General features: G+C 33.8%; 2 protein-coding genes across 5 annotated transcripts; one reads left to right on the top strand and one right to left on the bottom strand.

The window, feature by feature from the left end:
• Positions 1-246: 246 nt before the first annotated feature.
• LOC124834802 (Leucine-rich repeat protein kinase family protein) lies at positions 247-3,770 on the bottom strand. The gene is made up of 2 exons (XM_047309593.2): positions 2,319-3,770; positions 247-1,168 (listed from the first exon to the last, which is right to left on the bottom strand). The coding sequence occupies exons 1-2, from the start codon at positions 3,592-3,594 to the stop codon at positions 504-506; spliced, it is 1,941 nt and encodes a 646-aa protein (XP_047165549.2). The 5' UTR covers positions 3,595-3,770; the 3' UTR covers positions 247-503.
• An 11,983-nt stretch (positions 3,771-15,753) lies between these two features.
• Positions 15,754-21,470, top strand: BASS2 (Sodium Bile acid symporter family). Of its 4 annotated transcripts, none has more exons than XM_088105149.1 (13): positions 15,754-16,052; positions 16,146-16,257; positions 17,465-17,615; positions 17,706-17,747; positions 17,833-17,946; positions 18,026-18,088; positions 18,957-19,084; positions 19,858-19,939; positions 20,262-20,313; positions 20,439-20,536; positions 20,664-20,822; positions 20,936-21,025; positions 21,133-21,470. In XM_088105149.1, the coding sequence occupies exons 1-13, from the start codon at positions 15,938-15,940 to the stop codon at positions 21,208-21,210; spliced, it is 1,284 nt and encodes a 427-aa protein (XP_087961275.1). In that variant the 5' UTR covers positions 15,754-15,937; the 3' UTR covers positions 21,211-21,470. The 4 variants fall into 4 exon arrangements, with proteins under 4 accessions (XP_087961275.1, XP_047148566.2, XP_087961274.1 ...); XM_047292610.2 differs by having other exon boundaries at positions 15,755-16,052; positions 17,495-17,615; XM_088105148.1 differs by lacking the exon at positions 17,706-17,747 and having other exon boundaries at positions 15,755-16,052; positions 17,495-17,615.
• The last annotated feature ends 1,192 nt before the right edge of the window (positions 21,471-22,662 follow it).

Below are 22,662 nucleotides of genomic sequence, written 5' to 3'. Positions count from 1 at the left end.
CTGCCTTCTTTGGTTTACCTTTGCACTCTGCGTCATCCAAATCAACTGACGTGGATACATAATTTTTGCAATCATTCTGTAACAACTGCTATCGTCGCTGGGTCAAAAAAAGAACGCACTTGCTGACGTTGTATCATACGACAGTAGTGTGAAGACGAAATGAAAAAGATATTCCTCCATTTTGACAAAAAGATGACAGTGATAAATAATTTAAATTAAGAAATGAGGTAAATTGCACTTAGAATCTGATGAAAAGGTCAAAGCTTGATTAACAATTTTAAAATCCCACCTGTAAAAATCAATAATAAAAGAAAAATAGGGGAAAAAAATGAAATGAAACACGTTGAGAGGGGGGAAAAATAGACAGGAACGGGGCCAGGGAAGGAAGAAAGCACAGTGCATAATTGACAATATTTTTTGAAGAGCGACCCACCACCACCTTGTGCTGTCCTTTCTTTCCTCTTTTTGAATTTCATTCAATCAAGAAGCCTTTATTACTTTTGTTAAGGTGTGAGTGACCTCGGCGTCCTTGACTCCGGGGGAGGAGTGTGACCCTCGGATCCTTTAGAAGGGTCATCGGAGGACTGACGCAAGCCGTCGTCGGTCTCGCCCCGGTTGATGTCCTCGATCATGCGCACCACCTCCTGCATGCTGGGCCTCTGGTCAGGCACCACCGCAACACACGCCATGGCTATTTGCAAGAGCTGTACCATCTCTTCCTCGATGTTGTGATACCTCATGAGCTCCGCGTCGAACACCTCCGCGGTCCACTCTTCGCGCACCACCGACTGGACCCACCTCGGTAGGTCGATGCCCTCTTCCCCAAGCGACGCTTGGTTCGGAGCTTTCCCCGTCAGCAGCTCCAACAGCAAGACGCCAAAGCTGTACACGTCAGACTTGAAGCTCACCTTTCGAGTTTCGACCACCTCGGGTGCCCGGTAACCCGCCACTCGGGTCGACGGGGATCCGTTCCCGAACAAGGGGTTTAGACCAAAGTCCGAAACGCCGGCATCGTGGTCCGGCCCTCGGAGGAGGATGTTGGAAGATTTTATGTTGCCGTGGACCACCTTGCCTGCCACGTGGAGGCATGCCAACCCCCGTGCCGCTCCTACTGCTATTTTCATTCTGCTGTCCCAGTCCAGCGGTGTTCTCCCAGACCCTCTGCTCCCTGCAATATCAATACCAGTGCTAATGTACTTAGTCAAGTAATTGTCATCAACAATCCACTCCACTCCACCAATCCCTATCTATAATAATACTATTACACACACACAATATATACATATACATATATATATATATATATATATATATATATATATATATATAATATTATTAATTATTAATAATAATCATGCTCTCTTTATTTCCCGTTTTAGTCATGTATCATATCAGCATGGAGGAAAGGAGGTTGTGGTTTGTGGGATTTTTCTTTTGCTTGGACTCAACACAACCCTTTCAAAAGCAAAAAGCAGCATGGTCGTGGTCCAAATGCCTTTCTCTTCTTCGTTGGGAGGAGGAGGAATAAATAGAACACTTTATTTTACAATCTTTTCTCTTTTTAAAGGAGACAAAAAAAAATGGAAGAAAAAAAGAAAGACAGAAATAATGTCGGTGAGCCACGCTGGTATCCCATGAGTGCATGTTGCTTGGCTTATAGGAAATGAAAGAATGGTAAAATTAAAGAAAGACAATATCACTCATGAGTAGAGAATGTTTGCTCCTGAAGCATGCATTAAACAAGCGCACTCTACGCTGCTGCACAAAACTTCCCATTTACGATACACTTACAATAACACTCTTCCTATTAAACTATTTTCCCCATTAGTAAATTAATATAATTAACATGCCACTGATACATAATGCAGCAAGAAATAACACAGAGACTACTAAGTATAACCTACCTCCATTATCAACTTAGAAAGCACCCCCATGCCTCTGCTCGCAAATAAGCTAATCACCCAACACACACTTCACGGCACTAACAGCACCAACACTAATAAAATATCGGAACCCTCAAATAAAATAATGAACTTCCACGACTACAACAGCTGGTGTAGGAATTCAGCCAAATTAAATACTCATAAAAAACAAACAATGCCAATTCTATCAAACAGAGAATATTCAATTCCTGTATGAACACAAGGAAAAGCCAGAAAGGCAAGAGCAAACTAAATATGGTGTTCCTAAACTGTAACAATCAAATTGCATTGCATTTGAGTTCAATAATTAGCTACGAACACAATTAAGCAGCAAAGAAAAATGAACAAGCAGAAAAGGAATTGGGGAGGTGTTGGATAAGAACAAGAAGATGGTACCGTGAAGGAGAGCAGACAAGCTGCCGGCAGACATGTAATCGTAAACGAGCAATTTCTCGTCCTTGGAGAAGTAAAAGGCTCTGAGAGGCACCACATTATCGTGCTTTATCTTCCCCAGAACTTCCATTTGCATCTCGAATTCTTTCTTTGACACCACAACATCCTTCAGCCTCTTCACCACCACCGTCGTTCCTTCCTCAAGCACCGCCTTGTACGAAGTCCCCACGCTGCCCTTCCCCAACACCTCCGCCGAAGCCCTCAACAAATCCTCCAAATCGAAACTGTATATCCCCCCTTCAAAGAACACCAGTTTGTTCCTCTCCGCCTCCGCAGAACCCCCGGTGATATCCTCCTTCGACGACGACGTCCCCGCCTCCACCGGCACGGCACGTGCCGCAGCAACAGGCTTCGGCGGTTTCGCTGGCTGCCGTCTCCGGCGCCGGAGGCACAGCAGCAACAGCAGCAGCAGCAACGCCGCGACGAGAACGGACCCGACAACGATTGCGACAATGGCGCCCGTGGAGAGCTTCTTGGACTTCTTACGCGTCTTGGTCGGGGTCGAATTGGAGGAGGGAGACGGCGCCGGAGCCGGGAAGAAGGGGTTGCAGGCCTTCAACGGCGGGCCACAGAGATCTACGTTTCCTGCAAATGAGGAGTCGGGGAAAGAGGAGAGCGTCTCCGGAATGGAACCGTTGAGGCGGTTGAAGGAAACGTTGAAGCGAACGAGCTTGGCAGTGATGCTGGGGATTTTCCCAGAGAAGCCGTTGTGCTCCAAGAAGAGGCCGGTGAGGTGGGTTAAGTTGTTGACGGAAAAAGGGATTTGACCGGTGAAGTTGTTGGAGGAGAGATCCAAGCGAGTGAGACGAGTGAGGCGAGTGAGACTCGGAGGGAACTCGCCGGAGAACTGGTTCTTCTGGAGGTAGAGGTTGCGGAGGAAGGTGAGGTTTGAGAAATCGGCAGGGATCTCGCCGGTGAGACCGTTGGAGCGGAGACTGAGGATCCGAAGCTGGGAGAGGCGACCGATTGTGGCGGACGGAACCGGACCCACGAGGTCGACGGCGGGCAAACGGAGCGAGTAGACGAAGGAGCGGGAGTCGTCGCATTTGACACCCACCCAGTCGCATGCCGAAGCGGAAGCGTTCCATTGGAGGCGGTTGGAGTGTGGGGTTTGGGAGAGGAAAGCAAGGAGGGCTTGCTTGTCCTGAGTCGGCTCCGAGTTGACTCTGACATGATAACTGAGTTGGAGGAGGAAAACGATAATTGAGAGCAGCGCCATTGGGTGGGATTCAGGAATCCAAATTAGCCAAAACCAGAAGGTAAATGGAGGGAAATATGGCACTGTTTATCCGGCGAAACACCATAAGAAAAAGAGAGGTGGGAATTGTGTGACTGGAGTTTGGGAAAGAGTAGAAGGTACCATAGTTTTTTTTTTTTAGTATAAATAGAACAAACAAGGTATCATGTTGTTTAAATATGTACTCTAATGTATCACACCATCACGAGCTTCAAAATCATTAAAAAAAAAAAAACACTCTCACTAAGTCTGGTCCAAAATCTCCTTCCCTTTCAGTTTTTACTTTACAAGGGTGTTTTCACCGCTTCCACCATATCCCACGCGCTTCTGTCCACCGTGTGTATAATTTATTAACTTTTTATTTTCAACTTATTAATTAATTGATAAAAGGGAAGAGAATAGAAGAAAGAAAAGTTGGTAATACGACCGGCTTGAAGGCAAACGTTGCATTCAAGAGGGGCCAACGATGGCTTTAATCTTTTTTCTTTTTCTTTGTCTAAGTAGTTTGGTATTGGCATGGGAAGGAAGCAAAACAAAAGGAGAAAATAAAACAAAGATGATGTTTTGTCGCTGATGTGTTATAGGTTAGAGGCAGATGTGAGATAAGATCTGGGAATGGTTAAAAGTTTAACCATGGGTTAGCCAAGGTTTAAAGATTGTGAGAACCATGGGATGGGTTGTTTTTGGTCCACACTATCTGGGGTGTGGCTAGGTGAAGAAAATGTGGGCCTGTTTTTTTATGAGGCAATACTCACTTTGCTTCTTGAGATATTACATTTCTCATAAATTTTGATACATAGATTGATAGATACTAATGTTGTGCTTGTATTGAATGGACGTTGAATCTTGACATGTTGAAATGGACGGTGATCAACCATTTTGATTACAATTGATTGGAATTAATTGGGAAGTTGACAGTTACGCTTTACTCTCTTTGACCACAAACACATAACATAACACTGAAATGCGGTCCTATTAAATACTCCCTCTATTATCATTAATTTCTAATACGTTAACTCATCTCTAGTACGCGTTCCATTACACTCTTAAATTAATATCATTAAATCTTTTTCTCTCTCTTCTAACTCAATTTTTCTTTCTCTAAATCACAAAACAAACTTAATTTAAATTTCAGAGACAAAATTATAAATTTATACTTTCTTCCGTGTACAATGAAACATGTTCTGTCTCTAATTTTTCTAATTTTAACTCCTGATCAAATAACTGACAGGTTTTTATTTTAATTTTTTTAATTCAATGCATACATATAAATCATTAAATATTAAATTAAAAGTAAGGATGTAACTGATAAGAAAACAATTATTATTGCTTTAAACTTAAAAACAACGGATATAAAAATCTTGTGAAAACTCAATAATTGAAAAGGAACGCAGAATAACATCATAATACACTAAATGAAGTTTAAGAATGTCGGTCAACCTGAAATAATAACTTACAACGTTCGTGTGTGCAAAGTTTTATTTCAAAAAACCCATTATATGAAATGAAGAAAAAATAAGTGTTTTTAATTGCACATTCAAAGAAGTTATAAGATATTCTTTCATCATTTATTTCTTCCGGTTTTGCTAAAGTTTCAAAGTGAAGAAGTCGTTTTTATGAAGAAAAAATGAAGTCTTTTTAACTGCATTTATAGAAATTTTAAAATACTATTGTATACTCATTTATTTCTTCAAATTTTACTGAAGTTTCTTACAAAAAGTCAATTTTATTTAAGAAAAAACTACTCATTTTATAACGTCGTATTAAAGAATCTCTAAAATTGTCTTTTATCATTTCTTCGGGTTCTTAATTTTCAACAATGAAATCATTTTACAGAGGAAAATGAGTTTTTTTTTAATGTAGTTCTCTAAGTTTTACTTTTTGAAGTTAGAATGCTTAATTTATTTATTTTTATAATATTCCTTAAAATCATTGTTCGTTTTATGGAAATTAAGCAATTTTTGTAGACTTGGTTATTTATTGTAAAAAATAGTAAAAAATAGTAAAAAATAATTTTAATATAATTTAAAAAGGTTTATATGAAGAATATTTAAGCATATAATACAATGCTATTTTTAGATTAAGTGCAGAAAAAAAATCTTTATGTATATGAATTCAATAACTGGTCGTCGATAGTAAACTAAAGCAAGTTCTATTTCCTTATTTCCTTACTTAACTTTCAGGAATATTATGCTATGCGAATCATAATTCTTTTAAAAATATTAAGTAATTGTTCAAAGTAAATATATTGTGGTATGGATTTCACAAATGTAGTAAAATGGTATATTTTAATTAAAACTTAAAAAATAGGTAAAACGTTAAAAATTATAAAATTATTTCAAAGTGAGTATTTAAATAGAAAGTGTGTTTTGAACACCATTTTTGTTTATTTTTTGTTTTTAACAAAATCATTCGATTACATAAGACTTCATGTTACTTTATTTATAGGTTAAATCTATTCGGAGGTCTTTATTTTCGTGGGGTTGTCTCAGTTACCCTCACAAGTAAGCAAAAATTTAACGTCGTTAAGTTGGTTTAATGGCAGAGACCCAGTTGATTCAATTTTTCAATATTAAGGACTTAATTGACAAAACTTGAAAGACGGAATGTAATTGGGACAATCCCACAAAATAGGGACTTTCACATGAGTTTAACCTTATTTATAATATTCTTTTTATTTATTATAAAAATGTTTTTTTATTTTAAAAGTTTTTAAATTATCTGATTAATAAATTAAAATTTAAATATTAAAAAAAATTCACGTTAGCAACATGTACATATGGAAATAAAACATTTTATGAGAAAACACGAGTAAAATCAATACTCTTATACATCATGGTTACAGAAAAATAATTTATAATTACTTACCAATATCAAAGATAAAGATTACTTTGCAATATTCATAAATGATACATATAACTTACAGCTAAAAGAAGGAACAATATATTGATATCTTATAAAAAAAAATACAACCATTCAGACAATTTAATATATTGATATTTTAATTACATTTCATTTATTCTTTAATATAAATCATTAATATATTATTATATTATCAGAATAAAATGGATGTATTTTGTTTTATATTGATATCAAGTATAAACTTAAAAAAAAGTAGTTTATATTATAATATTTTTCAATTTTTCGCAAAGTGAGGTATGTGTGAAAACTTTAGCTGTATATAATTTTATGAGAATTATTTCTTATGTTTTTATTTTAAGTAATAAATAATATTTGAGAATTTTTATCTCAAAAGAAAATTAAGACGAGTTAGACATAAATGACTTTATATTCATGATGTCAATAGTAATAGTAATTTTGTATACTTAATGTTCAATATTATCAGTAGAATACTTTTGAATATTTATTATAAAAATGAAATAAAATCCAATAATTGAAACAAATTAATATTAAAATGTGTATCCCTCTTCTTACTATACAATAATTTATCATTAGACAACATAACATTCTTACATAAAAAGAAGTCTCCTATTAAATTTTAAAATTTACCTTATTAATTTTAATAATATTACACAAAAAGGATTTTTAAACTTCGAATCAATATTTGATAACAATAAAATAAACCAAGTTTATTTAGTTATATATATCACATTTTTAACAGTAATAGAGCTCTCATCAATCATATATCTTAACATATAAAATCAATCAAATAAATTATGCATAGACATTAATTTCCATTTTGAGCAACTACAAATCTACAAAAAAATCATTCTCTCTTGTGTGTGATATAACAATATAATAACACATATTTTATCCATAGAAACAATATTTTTCTTGTTAAATTACTAATTTATAAAATATTTCATTTTATTTTTAAAAACCCCAGTTTCATAATAATCATGTATGATATATGTAAATATTGAATAAATTTTAAATTTGAAAAATATACATATATTTTATGTTTTGTATATATAATGATAGAAAATAATTCGAACAATTTTTGTATACACTACAAGTTTCTTTGTTCTTTTATTTTATTACTCTGGTTTTTTCACAATTTTCCTTTTTTCCAATTGACGTTTTGGCAGTTTGCTCTTTTATGTGTCTGTTTTGTTTTGTTTTTTTAAGTAAAAGTAAGATATGTTTGAACTGAATTAGGACATAAACCCTTTGATTAATCAGAATGACAAGAATGAGAAACATTAGGTATTAAAAAACTTTATAAAAATAAAATTTTGACTAATACATCTAATCAAAAGTGGGGTTTGTAAGATTTTATGTTTTGGAGAATACAACTAATAAACTAAATAATTAAAGCATAGTAATACGCAAATAAGAGATAATTAGATTAATGGTGCCGGCAATGGAATATCAATGGACGTGGTCCAAGTCATCAAACAACACATTCCATTTCTTTTTATCCTATGTTTCTATCCAATAGTTCTCCATGTGCACTCTTCTACATTTGGTTATATATAATGCATTGTAAATTATTAGAATAGGATGAAGGTTTATTCTTCGACATATGTCAAATGAATCACACTGCACAAATAAAAAATAAATAAGTTCAAATGTCATGCTAAATAATTTATCAAGCTTTGTCTGAATTAGTTATATATACAAAAGAAACTGAAACTAGAATTAACCAATTTGCCACCGTAGGAGACAGAATCCAGCATGTTACATGGGCCATTGAAGCATCATTTTCTGTAAGTTGATCACAAGTTTGAATAGACGGGAAGTGGTAGGTCATATTATATTATAAATTACTTGAGTATTGACCATGTCATGATCGACATTAATATATAGCTGAGAGTTCAATTAATATGTTCATGGTCCAATTGGCACTTCCTTCTTCTGCACCTTGACTCATTTTTTCACGTAAAATATGAATGACAAATGTTGATTTATACATTTGGAAGGTTTCTATTAATAAGATTTCTGATAAAAGGTTCCTACATTAATTTTTGCTACTTCCATTTTTGGATAAAGGTGACAACTGTGACCAATGATGCATGCGTTTGGAACTAAAAGAGTAAAGTATTTCTGCTTAATTGCAATTCTGCATGTTTGCTATGGCGAATCTAAAACGGAACCCAATAATGGCAAAGGCATGTTTTTGGCACATAACAATTCCTTGGTCGTTTTCTCCTTAATTAGATCGTCTCATTGTTACACTTAATTTACTTTTTATAATGTAAACATTTATTTCTAAAACATATCAATTCTAAAATAATTTCTAACAAGACCGACAAATGAATATTTGTACCATGTTTATATATATATATATATATATATATATATATATATATATATATATATATATAAACATATATATATATATATATATATATGGAGTTTGCTAACGCGCGTACGCCTGTTTTTCAGTTGGTACATTTTAGCAATGTGTACCGGGTTTTAGTAGACAAAAATATCCTTATATACCATGTTTCTCTTTCATCTTTCTCACTCCAATATTCCCAATTGAAAAAATCAGAAACACCCTACTGTAGCCCCAATTGAAAAAATCAGAAACACTCGCCGTTAAACAATCTTACAAAAAAATGATTTTATAATGAGTTTTGATCTTATAATTTTTGTCTTATCTAATTTTATCTAATTTTCACAAGCATAAAGGAATTGGTAATTGACCTGGAAAAAATCATAAATACTTGAGTTTTTATTTTATAATTTTTGTCTCATCTAACTTTATCTAATTTTCACAAGCATAATATTGACATCAAAGGAATTGGTAATTGGCCTGGAAAAAATCAGAAACACTCGTCGTTAAACAATTTCTTACAAAAAATGACTTTATAATGAGTTTTCATTTTATAATTTTTGTCGTATATAATTTTATCTAATTTTCACAAGCATAATGACATCCGAAAGAATTGGTAATTGGCCTGGAGGGTTTTTTTAGAGATGATGATTCAACATATGCAGATGATGAAATTAGAGAAATTAGTGAAGATGGTGAAATTGAAGAGATCTTGAATGAACCTTTGCCTGAAGGTGAATATGTCAATGACTCAACTCTTTACAAAGGCAAATTGTTTAAAGGCAAGTGTTTCTGATTTTTTCAATTGGGGCTACAGTAGGGATGACAGAGAAAAGGTTGGAGTGAGAGAGATGAAAGAGAAAGGATTTAGAGGAATGAGAGACATGAGTAAGGGTTTGGGAGTTTCTTTTTTTTTTTTTAAGTTTTGAGAATGAAAATTATGAAAATACCCTTAACCTTAAAACTTAGAATCCATGATATATAAGGGTATTTTTGTCTACTAAAATCCGGTACACATTACTAAAATGTACCAACTGAAAAACAGGCGTACGCGCGTTAGCAAACCCCTATATATATATATATATATATATATATATATATATATATATATATATATATATATATATATATATATATATATATATATATATATATATATAAAATTTACAACCTTTTATTTATGATAACTAATAATCATTATAAAAAAAATAATATGAAAAATGATAATAACAATAATAACTTAATAATAAAAATAATAATAAAATATAAAAATATTTAAAAATAATATCAATGGAAAAAATAATACAATATTTTAAAATAAAATATTAATAAAATTTATAATGACAAAAGTAATTAATTAATAATATTTTTTTTATAATTTAATATTTAATAAAAAATTAACCAATCAAAATTTATTTTGAATTAATTGTACCTATTATTTTAAAAAAATCATCCAAGTTTTATTTTAAATTAATTTTAACTACTTATATTTTATTTTTTATTAATTTTAATTGTAATGACAAATATATAATTTTACCACTTAATTTATTAAACATTTTCTTATATGTCACATTCATCAAATTATACACAATTTTTAATAAACTTTTTTCTCTTCCTTTATTCTTATTGAAATTCATTCACTCAATCTCCTGCGAATCATATTCCCATAAGGAAGTGCCAAGTACGGTTGGGTGCCTTCTGAAAATTTAATTCCAAACAACTCTAAGGGTCAAAACGTTGGACGCTAGGTAGCTGCCATTGAGTGTTGAGTTTGGTGTTGAGCGTTAGCCTTTTTTTATAAACCACCTACATTTGATAACAAAAATTATTTGTTGCTTATGTTATGCACATCATCAACGTCTTGATGGAAATACATTTTTCAGCAAAAGTTGAGAGTGTATATTTGTGGGATACTCCTATGAAAAAAAATGATATATTGTATAATTTGGAATTCCACTGGAGATGTGACAATTTATGAACATAAATTTCCTTTTGTTGGATTACTGAACAATACTCTTTCTACTTCTCACAATAATTATGATATTGAGTAAGTTGCTAAAGATATTTCATGAGACTTATGATGCATCACTTACAAAGGTGGTGCATCTGTAGCCTTACACAAAGAAGAGTAGTCACAACTTCAAAAGAGTTATGTTGAGACTATAATGGAAATGAGAGAAAAAGTATTAATGGTTTGGATGGCGAGGTAGCATCCCCACATGGAGTTGATGGGGATAATGTTATGGTAATGCAAGTAAAAAATATGGAACCACAAATGGAAACGGGATGAGAAACAAGATTTCATCAACAATGTGTAAGGATTTTGTTCATCAGCAATGATTAATAAGATATGAGCCTTGGAAGAGAATGAGACATGCGTTTTGCAAAAATTACCACTTGGAAAGAAATCTCTTAAAAATAAATGGGTATACAAAATAAAATATCACTCGAATGGAAGCATACAACTTTTGAAAGAGATATTTGTTATGTTTGAACATCATTAGTTAGAGGGAATAAACTATGATAAAACATTTGCTTAGTGTCAAAAGTGGTGATCGTTTGTATCTTTTTTATAGTAACAACAATTAAAAAATTACGTGTTCACCAAATGGATGTACATAACATGTTTCTCCATGGTAATTTATTGAGGATGTGTACATGAAAGTTCTTTTAGGTTTTAAAAACATTTACCCAAGTTTATTTTATAGGTTGAAAAGGTCATTGTACGACTTAAAATAAGCTCCTTGTTGTGGGTTTGCTAAGTTGGCTAATGCTTTATAATGGTGTGGTTTTGTCCATCCTATTCAAAGTACTCATTATTTATATTGCATAGGAGGAAAATACATCTTTATGTGCTAGTCTGTGTGGACGACTTAATTATTGGATGGAACAATACTTTTGCCCTGGAAATTTTTAAAGTTTACTTAGGTGTCTATTTTCATATGAAATGCTTGGGAGTATTAAGATATTTTTTAGAGTTAAAATAAACTCGTAATGTTAAGGTGATTTCTTTTTGTCAGCGAAAATATATGTTGGGAATCATTGAAGACATAGGTTTATTAGGTGTTAAGCCTGCATATTTTCTAGTGGAACAACTGAAACATTGGGTTCTAGTCACTAGTACAAAAATAGCGTATAACGTTACGCGTTTAACGTCCAACCACTAAATAGCCAACGTTAAAAATGAGCGGTGACATTTTTGTAAATAAATGCAATTATTAAACGTCGTTTAGAATTGTAATTCGACGTAAAAGATATAAAACGTCGAATGTCCTTTAAATTCGACGTCAAAAGGTTAGTGAATTCAATAAAAATTTGAGCGGGAGATTGAAAATTCATTCACTTTATCTTAGCGCGCAATACCCTCTTCTCTTCTCAAACTTTTCTCGAACGAAGTTTGACGAGCATCACATGTAATCTTTCTTTCATTTGATACAAATGCATGTTAATTAATTGCTTTATGTATGATTTCTGTTTGTTTTAACCGATTATTTTCGTGTTCTTCTCCTTCATAGGCGCATTCTGTTTTCTCTTTTACGGGTGACGAAACTTTATTCCGATGAACCCACCTTTTAAAGGTTAGTTTTCGTTTTCGTTTTGAAGAACTTATGTGTTGAACTTATTTGTTGCTTTTTTTTTGTTGAACTTGTTTATTGTTGTTGTTTGGTTGAACTTGTTTGTTGTTGTTTGATTGAACTTGTTTGTTGTTGGTTATTATTGTTTGTTGTTGATACTACACTACACGTTCATAGTTCATGCTTTATAAAATACAAAACACTGAAATTTGTTGTTTTTTTTGCTTTTCATGTCTCATAGAGTTGCAAAAAAGGATCAGAATTAATTTAAAAAAACAAAAAAAATTGATTAACGTCGAATATTGACAAAATTCGAAGTTAAGTTAACGTCGTATATTAACAAAATTCGATGTTAATTTAACGTCGAATTTTTTAAATTCGACGTAAATTTAACGTCTCCTGATATAACGTCGTTCGTGAACCCAAAACATTCGACGTTGTACGCGATTTTTGTACTAGTGAGTACAACTTTAGAAGATTTGAAAACATGTATAAGGTTGATTATGATATTAATCTATTTGTCTCTTACTACATCTTATTTCGCTTACTATGTACATATTTTATTTCAATTTATGTAAAAATCTCATAAAAAACATTAAAGGACGATATTAAGGGTTATTATATATTTGAAGAAAAATCCAAGATAAGGTATTTTGTAATGGTGTAATAGTAAATTGCAACTACACGATGATGTGATTTGGATTAGGCATATTGTCCACTTACAAGATATTCTTTTACTAAACAGGTTGTGTTTATTGGTTCTTCTTCAATGTCTTGGAAAACTAAGAAATAATTAATAATTGTTGATGTTATGAGAGGTTAAATATTGTTATACGGTAGTCAATTAAGTGGTGATTTGGGAATTGGTATTTCTAAAGGGATGTGATTGTATTAAGATAGCCAATTATCATTGCACATAAATCAAAATTCAATATTTCATGAAAGAATGAAATATATTGAATTTGATTGTTGTTTTCTTTGTATCAAGGTGACTTGAAGTTGATTGTTATTTTGTTTGAAATGAAGTGACAATTAGCATTGCTTGTCTCATATATGTTCCTATCACACTACAACTCACATATATTTTAGGACAGTTTAAAGAATACGAAGATCACAAGCATAACTGAAGAATAATTTAGAAAATTAAATAATTTGTAATTTTATTTTAGTTATATAGAATGTTAAATTTACAAGGTGAACAAGCCTAGGAAAAAAAATTTGCATATGTAATTTTCATTTTTTGTTATTTTTATGTGTTTTGAGTTTTAGGCTTTATTTTAGGGTTTTTAGGTTTTCTTAAACCGTGTCTATATATAGAGGTACCAAAAGTTAATGTAAAAACTTTTTAGTCATAATATATGCATTTCCATTTTTAGAGATAATTATCTTGGTTCTTGGATTAGAAATATCATTATTATCAAATATTAACATCTTTGTGGCGAATTTTTATTTGACTTATCAATATGCTAGAATGTGGTTCTTATCTTTGTCTTATTTCACATTTTTCTCTAATTTTTATTGTGTCTCCTAAAAATTCAAATTTACAAAAAGAACGTACTTTTTTTTTTCTGAATAGTACCCTTTCACCTCTCCTAACCATTTGTCTAAGTCATTGGGAGAGTACCTTCAATGTTAAAGTCAAATCAACATTTACAGTTCAAATATTAATATGCAATGCAGATCACCTATTTTCTTATTTTAAATTTATATTTATGTCTAAATTAGTCAATATTAAAATTAATTATTTTGATCAATACCGATTCGATTCTACAATTATCTAGTCCTAGTAGTGATTTGATTGTAAATCTCAACTAAAGTTGACCCTAAAATACATTATGCATAATAACTAACGTGGAAATATATATATATATATATATATATATATATATATATATATATATATATATATATATATATATATATACTTTTTATGTTTTGTTTATATTTTTTATGGATTTTGCTTACTATAGTTTGTAATATTTTTTTCCTTTTCGTACGGTTTATTTTTTTTTATGGATTTTACTTATTATAATATGTAATATTTTGACTTAAGTGTAATTTTGATCTATTTATATGTAACTAAAAAGAAAAGGTTTAATATCTCTTTTGGTCCCTCGAAAGGGGCAAATGTTCAATTGGGTCCTACCTTTTTTTTAGAAGTTCAACGTGGTCCCAAATTTTGTAAAAAGTGTGCAATCAAGTCCTTTTTGGAAACGGCGTTGATTTTTTAACGGAGCAGCTGACAGGGTGGACTGAAGTTAGCTACGTGGCTGTGAGAGGGTAATACGTGGTTTTCCTAATTCGAAAAATCCTAAATTTGAAAATTAGGAACCTACTTAAAATTAGAATTAAGAGGGAAAACTCCCAATCTTAAAGGATTATGAACCCTAAATTGGAAATCCCAATTTCTTTCTACCCTCTTCTTCTTATGTCTGCTTCGTCACGCTCATGTGAGGGAAAGATATAGTTTTCCCTTCTCTTCTTCTCCTTCGGCGCTGCTCTGCAACCATATGGCAGCTTCCTTTCTCTCACGTTGGGACAACTCGCGACAGCTTTGGGGTGGTCCGCGGCGGCGGAGCTTGTGAGCGACACAGCGGCAGAGGCGCGACCCTTGGAGTTTCGATGGTGGTTCGCGCGGTGGGTCTCGAGCGACAGGTTTGCGGAGATCAACGAAACTCCGCCGAGGTTGACCGCTGGATCTCTGGGTTTTGGTTTTTGTTTTTGGTTCTGGTTTTCTGCAGGTGGAGGGCTGGCCTCGCGGTATGGTTCGACTTCTTCGACCTGGTTCGTCGGCGGCGAAGGACGGAGCTTCTGGTTTATTCCTTCAGCGGCGGTCTTTGGTCTTGGAATGAGGGGAACTCAAGCAAAAAAAAATTCAAGTATACTATGTTTGCTAACAATAGATTCATCTCTGTATGTTTGCGTATGGAATTCGGCTAGCAGGTTCTATTCCTTCTAAATAACATGATTCCTGAATGCCGTGATCATTTTGGGTGACAAGAACAAGATGAATGCCACTTATCACCCTCACACAGCCACGTATCACCCTCACACAGCCACGTATTACCCTCTCACAGCCACGTAGCTAACTTTAGTCCACCCTGTCAACTGCTCCGTTAAAAAATCAACGCCGTTTCCAAAAAGGACTTGATTGTACACTTTTTACAAAATTTGGGACCACATTAAACTTCTAAAAAAAGGTAGGACCCAATTGAACATTTGCCCCTTTCGAGGGACCAAAAGAGGTATTAAACCAAAAGAAAAATAAAGGTATTGGGTAAGGTTGAAGAATGATTACATATCCATTAGTTTCCAAAACATCCTCAATCAAACACCCGAAATTGTCATTCCAATGGGGAGTGTGGAGTCATAATAGTAAATTCCCAAGTTCCAGGGTGCTTTGCCTTCTGCCTTCGAATATCAAAACTAAACACAACAGAACAGAATCCACACCCTTTTCAACCAAAACCTCCAACTTAGGCAGATCCTTACCCTGTTGCATCGAGCCATGGCTTCTATGTCTATCAACATTCTCAGAGACCATAAGGTAGGGCCGTATGATGCACTGCTTAAGCCGAGCTTTCGCACCCCCATTTGGAAGAAGTTTCGTAATTCCCATCTGGGTATGCTTGATCCGTGCTTCTTTGGATGTTTCCCAATCAGGGAGTCTCTCTTTCCCTTGTTGATAAGCTTATTATTCTTGTTTGTCTTTACAGAAGTAAAAGGCCACTCTGAGAGCGGAAGAAGGTTGGCAACTCGAAGCGACTTGCGAGGTCCAGTTGTTGCTATTGTAGAATTTCCCTTAACCCTTGAAGGATCTAGAAGAAGGTAATATTTTAACCAGTCTCTGATTCCAAAGTTAATATATGCTTATGGTGTTCGGTTTATTGAAGAATGGTGTACAAGCTATTGGACCAGTGCCACATGCTGGTGACTGTTCTGAGGAGGGATTTGTGGGAATGGAATAGATACAGCCACAGTACCTGCGGGCTATGATGATATTGAAATTCTTTCCTGAGAAGCAAGATAGGTGTAGGCCCCCCAAATTGTTAGAATTTAGAATCTGTTGGCATATCTAAAAATAATTTGCAAAAGTGTGGAACTTTACAGCTGTTATCTGAGAGTATCTGGGGGAGCTTCTGTTAACCATTATTTTGCGGATGAAGTTCTGCAATCATGGATTTAGGAAAGTGGCAAATTGTTAAGTATTCCATGAAGGCAAATGCTCTTCTTGCACGTGCATGGAATCATTGATTGCGTTTATTTGCAAATGAAGATATGTTCCTTTGGCAAAAATGTTTTCGATTCTTCTATTTTAAAGAAGGTATGAAGGAATGGGGAAAAGACGGAAAATGGAAAAAGGCTAAACAACGCTGTGAGTGGCACCTGTAAGCGCTTGTGAATTAGTAAACATTGTACTAGCTCTTTTTTTGGTATCTTGCTTTTCAGCTGGCAATGATATCCACGCAATTGAAGTCATTAAAGTTCTTAATGAAAATGAAGGCGTATTAGATCCTTACTGGAAAAATGAAATGAGTCATTGATTTTTCAGAGTTTTAATTCCAGTGTTACAGACAATAAACTGAGGCTTCTCAATGTACTACTTTATATTGAGCAAGATGGTCAATGGTTTTTCCTTCAACTCTCCATTGGATTTGCAAATTATTTACCTTTCACGAAACACTAAATTACTTGACCTCAGAACAAATTGTTTTATAGAGGAATGTGCAAGCGCTTAATGTGAAAAAGGGTGGCAAATCTTGATATCTTGAGTTCTTTTAAGAAAATAAATCTACAGAAGTATTTGCAGTAAATGATGAAGCTACATTTTCTATGAAGAAGAAACAGTATACACTTGTATAGAAAAGAAAAGAAAAAAGAACCCCTGCTCCCTCTCACATTTCCAAAAGTTGCTTTTATTGATGTGTTTTGGAATAACAATTTGCCAATTACATATAAGCAGCATCCGGTGTAGGTAATCTTTTGATATATTGTTGGGTGCTTGAACGTTGACTTTCTCGTTCTTTATTTTAAGTGCTAGTGTCGTATTTGTTGCTATGCTTAGGAACTCTCAAATATGTAACAAGGCTACCACAGACATATCTGGAGATATTCCTGAAAGTGCTGGTGAGTTGAGCCAGTACGAGAAAGTGATTGAAACCTTGACAATTCTTTTTCCTGTTTGGGTAAGCCGATAGTTCTTCATTATAGCACCTCAAATTTTCTATTTTCTGTGTTGGTCTGTAGTTTGAGAGTTTGCTAACTTGCATGAGCAGGTCATCTTGGGGGCCGTTATCGGCATTTGCAAGCCAACTGCTGTAATTACTCTGATTTTTTCCGCTATGTATATGGTTGAGTGGAAATATGTTGATTAACTGCTGTGAAGTTATGGCTCTATTCCAGGTAACTTGGTTGGAGAAAGATCTTTTTACTCTTGGCTTGGGTTTCCTCATGCTCTCTATGGGCTTGACATTGACATTTGAGGATTTCAGACGGTGTCTGCGAAATCCGTGGACTGTAAGGGAAGATAACTCATACTTAAATGAAAATTTATTGTTTTTTCTTCTTTTAAATGTTATTGATTTTGTTTTTGCAGGTGGGTGTAGGGTTTCTTGCACAATATTTAATTAAACCCATGCTAGGCTTTGCCATTGTAATGGTATTTTTTGTTATTACCTGAGCTCTTCCCTGCTTCTTTGCTTTGTTTAGATCAGCTCTTAAAACGTGTTACATTCTCTTATATATATTTTTTTATACTGCCTCATGATAAACATTATGTCATGGTAATGATTAATTGATTATTTTGCATCGTAGTTTATTTATAGAAAATTCTATTTTTGATATTATCTTTTGGTTAGTGCTTGAGTATTTGTTTGATCAAAGAATGAAAGATATCTTTTTGATAATATAAAATGATGATATTGGCCGTGTGCTGGTTATTTGTCCCTTGATTCTGTTGTCAATAATATTGTAAGCTGAGACAAAGTCTGCGCTATATTTCCAAGATATCCTATATTTTGACAAGGTTATTCTATCTTTCATGACGGGACTAAAATTAGAAGCCTGGGACTTTTTTTTTAAATATTATAAACATATAGGCGCTGTGGAGCTTAATGTAAACTATATGTGCTACTTCATGAGCATAATAATGTAATTAAGGCTTTAATTTATTTGATCATCGGGGCTTTCCTCTCAATTTTGAATCCTTATTAAGATATATGCTCAATGATCATTATGCTGAAGGCATCTGTAGTTTCCATGAATGTAGGTGCAGGACTCAGTATAGGTATTTATTTATTTAGGTTAATATTGGGATCTGCAATTGCTTGTTCTGATTATGGTTGCTGATATAGAGGCTGTAGTTCAATACCTATGGTTGTTTTGTCTGTCACTTCTGTTTGCCAGTCCTGTTATTTTTTTATCTCTCTTTATAATAGGATCCCAAAATTTGTAATTTGCAATTTATCCTGTTATGCTTGCTCGTGTATTGTCCATCATAAGAACTAACGTCAATATCTGATTCCCAGACTCTAAAACTTTCAGCTCCTCTTGCAACTGGTCTTATTCTGGTCTCATGTTGTCCCGGTGGTCAGGCATCAAATGTTGCGACATTCATATCCAAGGGAAATGTTGCACTGTCTGTTCTTATGACAACGTATGTTTAACATGCATTCCCTTGTTTGTTTGTCTTTCTAAATTATATTTTATGTTATACTCGAAGGTTAATATTTATATGCTAATTAATGTTGCTTTTAGAAAATTTTGGTGATTTCTGTAATCTACATCCTCGTCACTACTTACATTTGTAGAACATGTTTTGGCTCCTGTCTCTCTTCCAATCTGTTGATTCTGTCATTTAAACTGAAAAAATAGTTTTTTTATTTGATTAAAGATTGATATCATACAAATAATCTGGAATTAATGAATACATTAGTAAGTTGTACTAATTACTCATTTCTTATTTGTCGATTGCCTGCCTGTACGCTAAAATGTGATTTTCTAGTCCTTGTTGAAATTTCTTTCAAACGGGTGTGCTTTCTTACCACTTGAAAGGAGAAATGGAAGATTTTGGATTAATTTGTTGCTCTAATCAGAGCCTCTTGATTTATTCAATTTTGGCAGTTCAAGGTTAGAAACTTATAATGCATTTTGAAACATGAAGAACCAATGCAATGACGTTTCTGAATGCAAAATAATTGAATCTAAATATCCTATTTAAACAGAAAGATCTAAATGATACGAGAACAGTATGCAAGTACTAAATGCTTGACATGGTTGGAATCATGTTATTTCTCGGCTTTTATCACTTTTAAATTTTTAGCTGCAATCAAATTATGTGGTGTATATTCATGATGTTAATTAAGAGAACAGTCTTTTTCAGAAATTAGGTTTCAGAGATATTTAAAAATGTTATTTACTGGTCTACAGGTGTTCAACCATTGGAGCTATTATAATGACCCCACTTCTTACAAAGCTTCTTGCTGGTCAACTCGTTCCAGTTGATGCTGTTGTAAGTTGTTGCTTGCCAATTTTTGGGCAAAGGAATGTCAAATAAAGTCTTCGTTTAAAGGATATGTAAAACTAGCTTGCTGTTGGCAAGCTGTTACGAAAATGAAGCGCAGTTGACACTTTGACAATACTAATCATAGTTTCTCCTAATAAGTGAAAAATGAATATAGAAACTGATTTGAATAGGATACCTTGTCATTCTTCACTACATTCTTAATGGTTTTCTTTCTCTTCTTGGATTTTCTCATCATTTCTATTAAACAGATCCTGTTGTATCTTTCATTTTCACTCTCGTAGTGAATCTGTAATTCTCTCTTTTGCAGGGCCTGGCAGTTAGTACATTTCAGGTTGTTTTAGTCCCAACGGTTGTGGGAGGTAAGAGATGATGAGTATTTTAAGTTAAATGTGAGTTGGTCGTTTTATAACATACCTGTACTTTGGTTTACGGTTTCATTCCTAATGATCAGGACGATTTGTAATGTCTTTTCTTTATCTGGCAGTTTTGGCAAATGAGTTTTTTCCTAAGTTCACTTCAAAGATAATCATTGTCTGTCCTCTGATTGGAGTCATTTTGACCACTCTCCTCTGTGCAAGCCCAGTAAGTTGATTAAGTTCTAGAAGATGAAGTTCATCAAATGTATTCTCTTCTGGCATTTTACTTCGTTATAAATGATCATATATTGTTCTTGCTTTGAACAGAAATTTGACATGCATAAACTTTTCAGATTGGGCTAGTTTCTGATGTATTAAAAGCTCAAGGAGCACAATTAGTATTGCCAGTTGTTTTCCTACATGCTGCTGCATTTACTCTTGGTTATTGGTTTTCAAGAATATCATTTGGCGAATCCACATCACGCACTATATCTATAGAGTGTGGAATGCAGGTAAAACTTGTATTCGTCATTCCTCAAAATCTGGGTTGGTTACATTTCTTCCATCCGAAAAATGTATGAATCATTCTACTTTTCTAGATGTGTCTAACCTTATTTATCTGCAGAGTTCTGCACTGGGGTTTTTACTCGCTCAGAAGCACTTTAAAAATCCCCTTGTGGCTGTTCCTTCTGCTGTGAGTGTTGTCTGCATGGCGGTAAGACATCCAGCTCTCAAGGCTGTTTTGTTTTGCTTTGTCTATTTCTTGTAAAAATGTTGGCTTTTAATTTCTGTCAACGAATATTTTTCACTGGTTTCATGCAGCTTGGTGGGAGTGCTCTTGCTGTGTTTTGGAGGAACAGACCAATTCCCCTTGATGACAAAGACGACTTCAAGGAATGAAAATCATTCACTAATATTAACATATCCTTCATTTGTATGTGGGAACATGTTACACATTAAGGATTTAGATTCAGTTCACAACAAATATGCCCCTTAGTTTTTAACATTCCTTAAGAGTAATGTTTCTTTTTCCCGTTTGTGATTATGAAATTTTTCATAAACATACAAGAGAAAAATAAAAATGTTAATATAGTTTTGGGTAAAATATATTGTCAACTTCTTACTACAAAATGTATTAATCGAAATTATTTGTTGATTCATATGCTTTATACTACAAACTATACATTAGACCAACCTATCTTTGAAAACATGACCTAACTAATTCAATTCTAACATGTCATTCATCAATTTAATGGCATCAATGAAATTTATCATAACACTCATACAATACATACAAGTGATAGATTAAAAATACTTGAAACATCACTAGTTTTTTTAGTAGAATTTAATTGGTTAAACGAATTTAATTAAAAAATTATGTTACTACTCTCGTATTGAGATCAGTTTAGCAAAATCTCATGTGCAGAATATCTATAGAGAAGGAGGCCTTTGAATGCTGTGGTGAAGTAACGATTGGAGGCTTCTGATTTGAAAGGGGGAATTGGGTTTGGGCGATCATCAAACCGGAGTGTCATTCCGGTGCAAAACATTTTATGGGATAAACTGGGAAAGAATGAAAACTTTGGAGTGCAGGAAGAAACAACGTGGGGTGCGGGAAGAAACCCATAGAAAAAGAAATAAACAGGAAAGGTGAAAAAATTGGCCCATGATTATGGTGGGTGTTGCTCCCTCCACCACCACACCTTTCTCCCTCCACCTCCCCTTTATTATTTTGTCTTTCAGTAAAATTTTATTTTTAGGGTTATTGTTTTTTAATTTTACCCATTCACAACCTATTTCACTAATAACCTATTCTAGTCCCGTACATGAGTAAATACTTTTCTTTCATTTTAACTTTATATTTATTCCTCTCTTTCTTTCGTCGTTGTGAGATACTATAAGTTGCAAAGGTTGGTGGTGATGGAAAGAATTATCAAGCAATCTCTCTCTCGTGGTGCAGTGTTAGTGAGTGGAGTGGTGCAGTGCGTGTATTCGAATAAACCTTGAAATAAAACTCTAAAATAAAAAACGTAAACGGAGGTGACATCCTTCAACGGATGTCAACATCCTTCAACGGATGTCAACATCCTTCAACGGATGTCAACATCCTTCAACGGATGTCGACATCCGTTTTACCTTAAACGGGTGTTGACATCCGTTGAAGATGCCACCTCCGTTTAAAGGTTACGTTTTTTTATTTTAGAGTTTGTTTTATTAGGGGACATCCGTTGAAGGATGTCACCTCCATTGATGTATACTTCCTCACGCTGGTTGATGCTCTAGACGCTCCTCGATGTTCCTCCACACCCGACAACGACGCTCCTTCACACCATGGCGGCAATGGAAGCTTTC

Source organism: Vigna umbellata, chromosome 1 (genome assembly GCF_029865625.1).
Source record: "Vigna umbellata cultivar VRB3 chromosome 1, Vumbellata_1.0, whole genome shotgun sequence".
In the NCBI taxonomy this organism is placed as follows: Eukaryota; Viridiplantae; Streptophyta; class Magnoliopsida; order Fabales; family Fabaceae; genus Vigna; species Vigna umbellata.
This window is presented reverse-complemented; position numbering and strand designations above follow the sequence as displayed.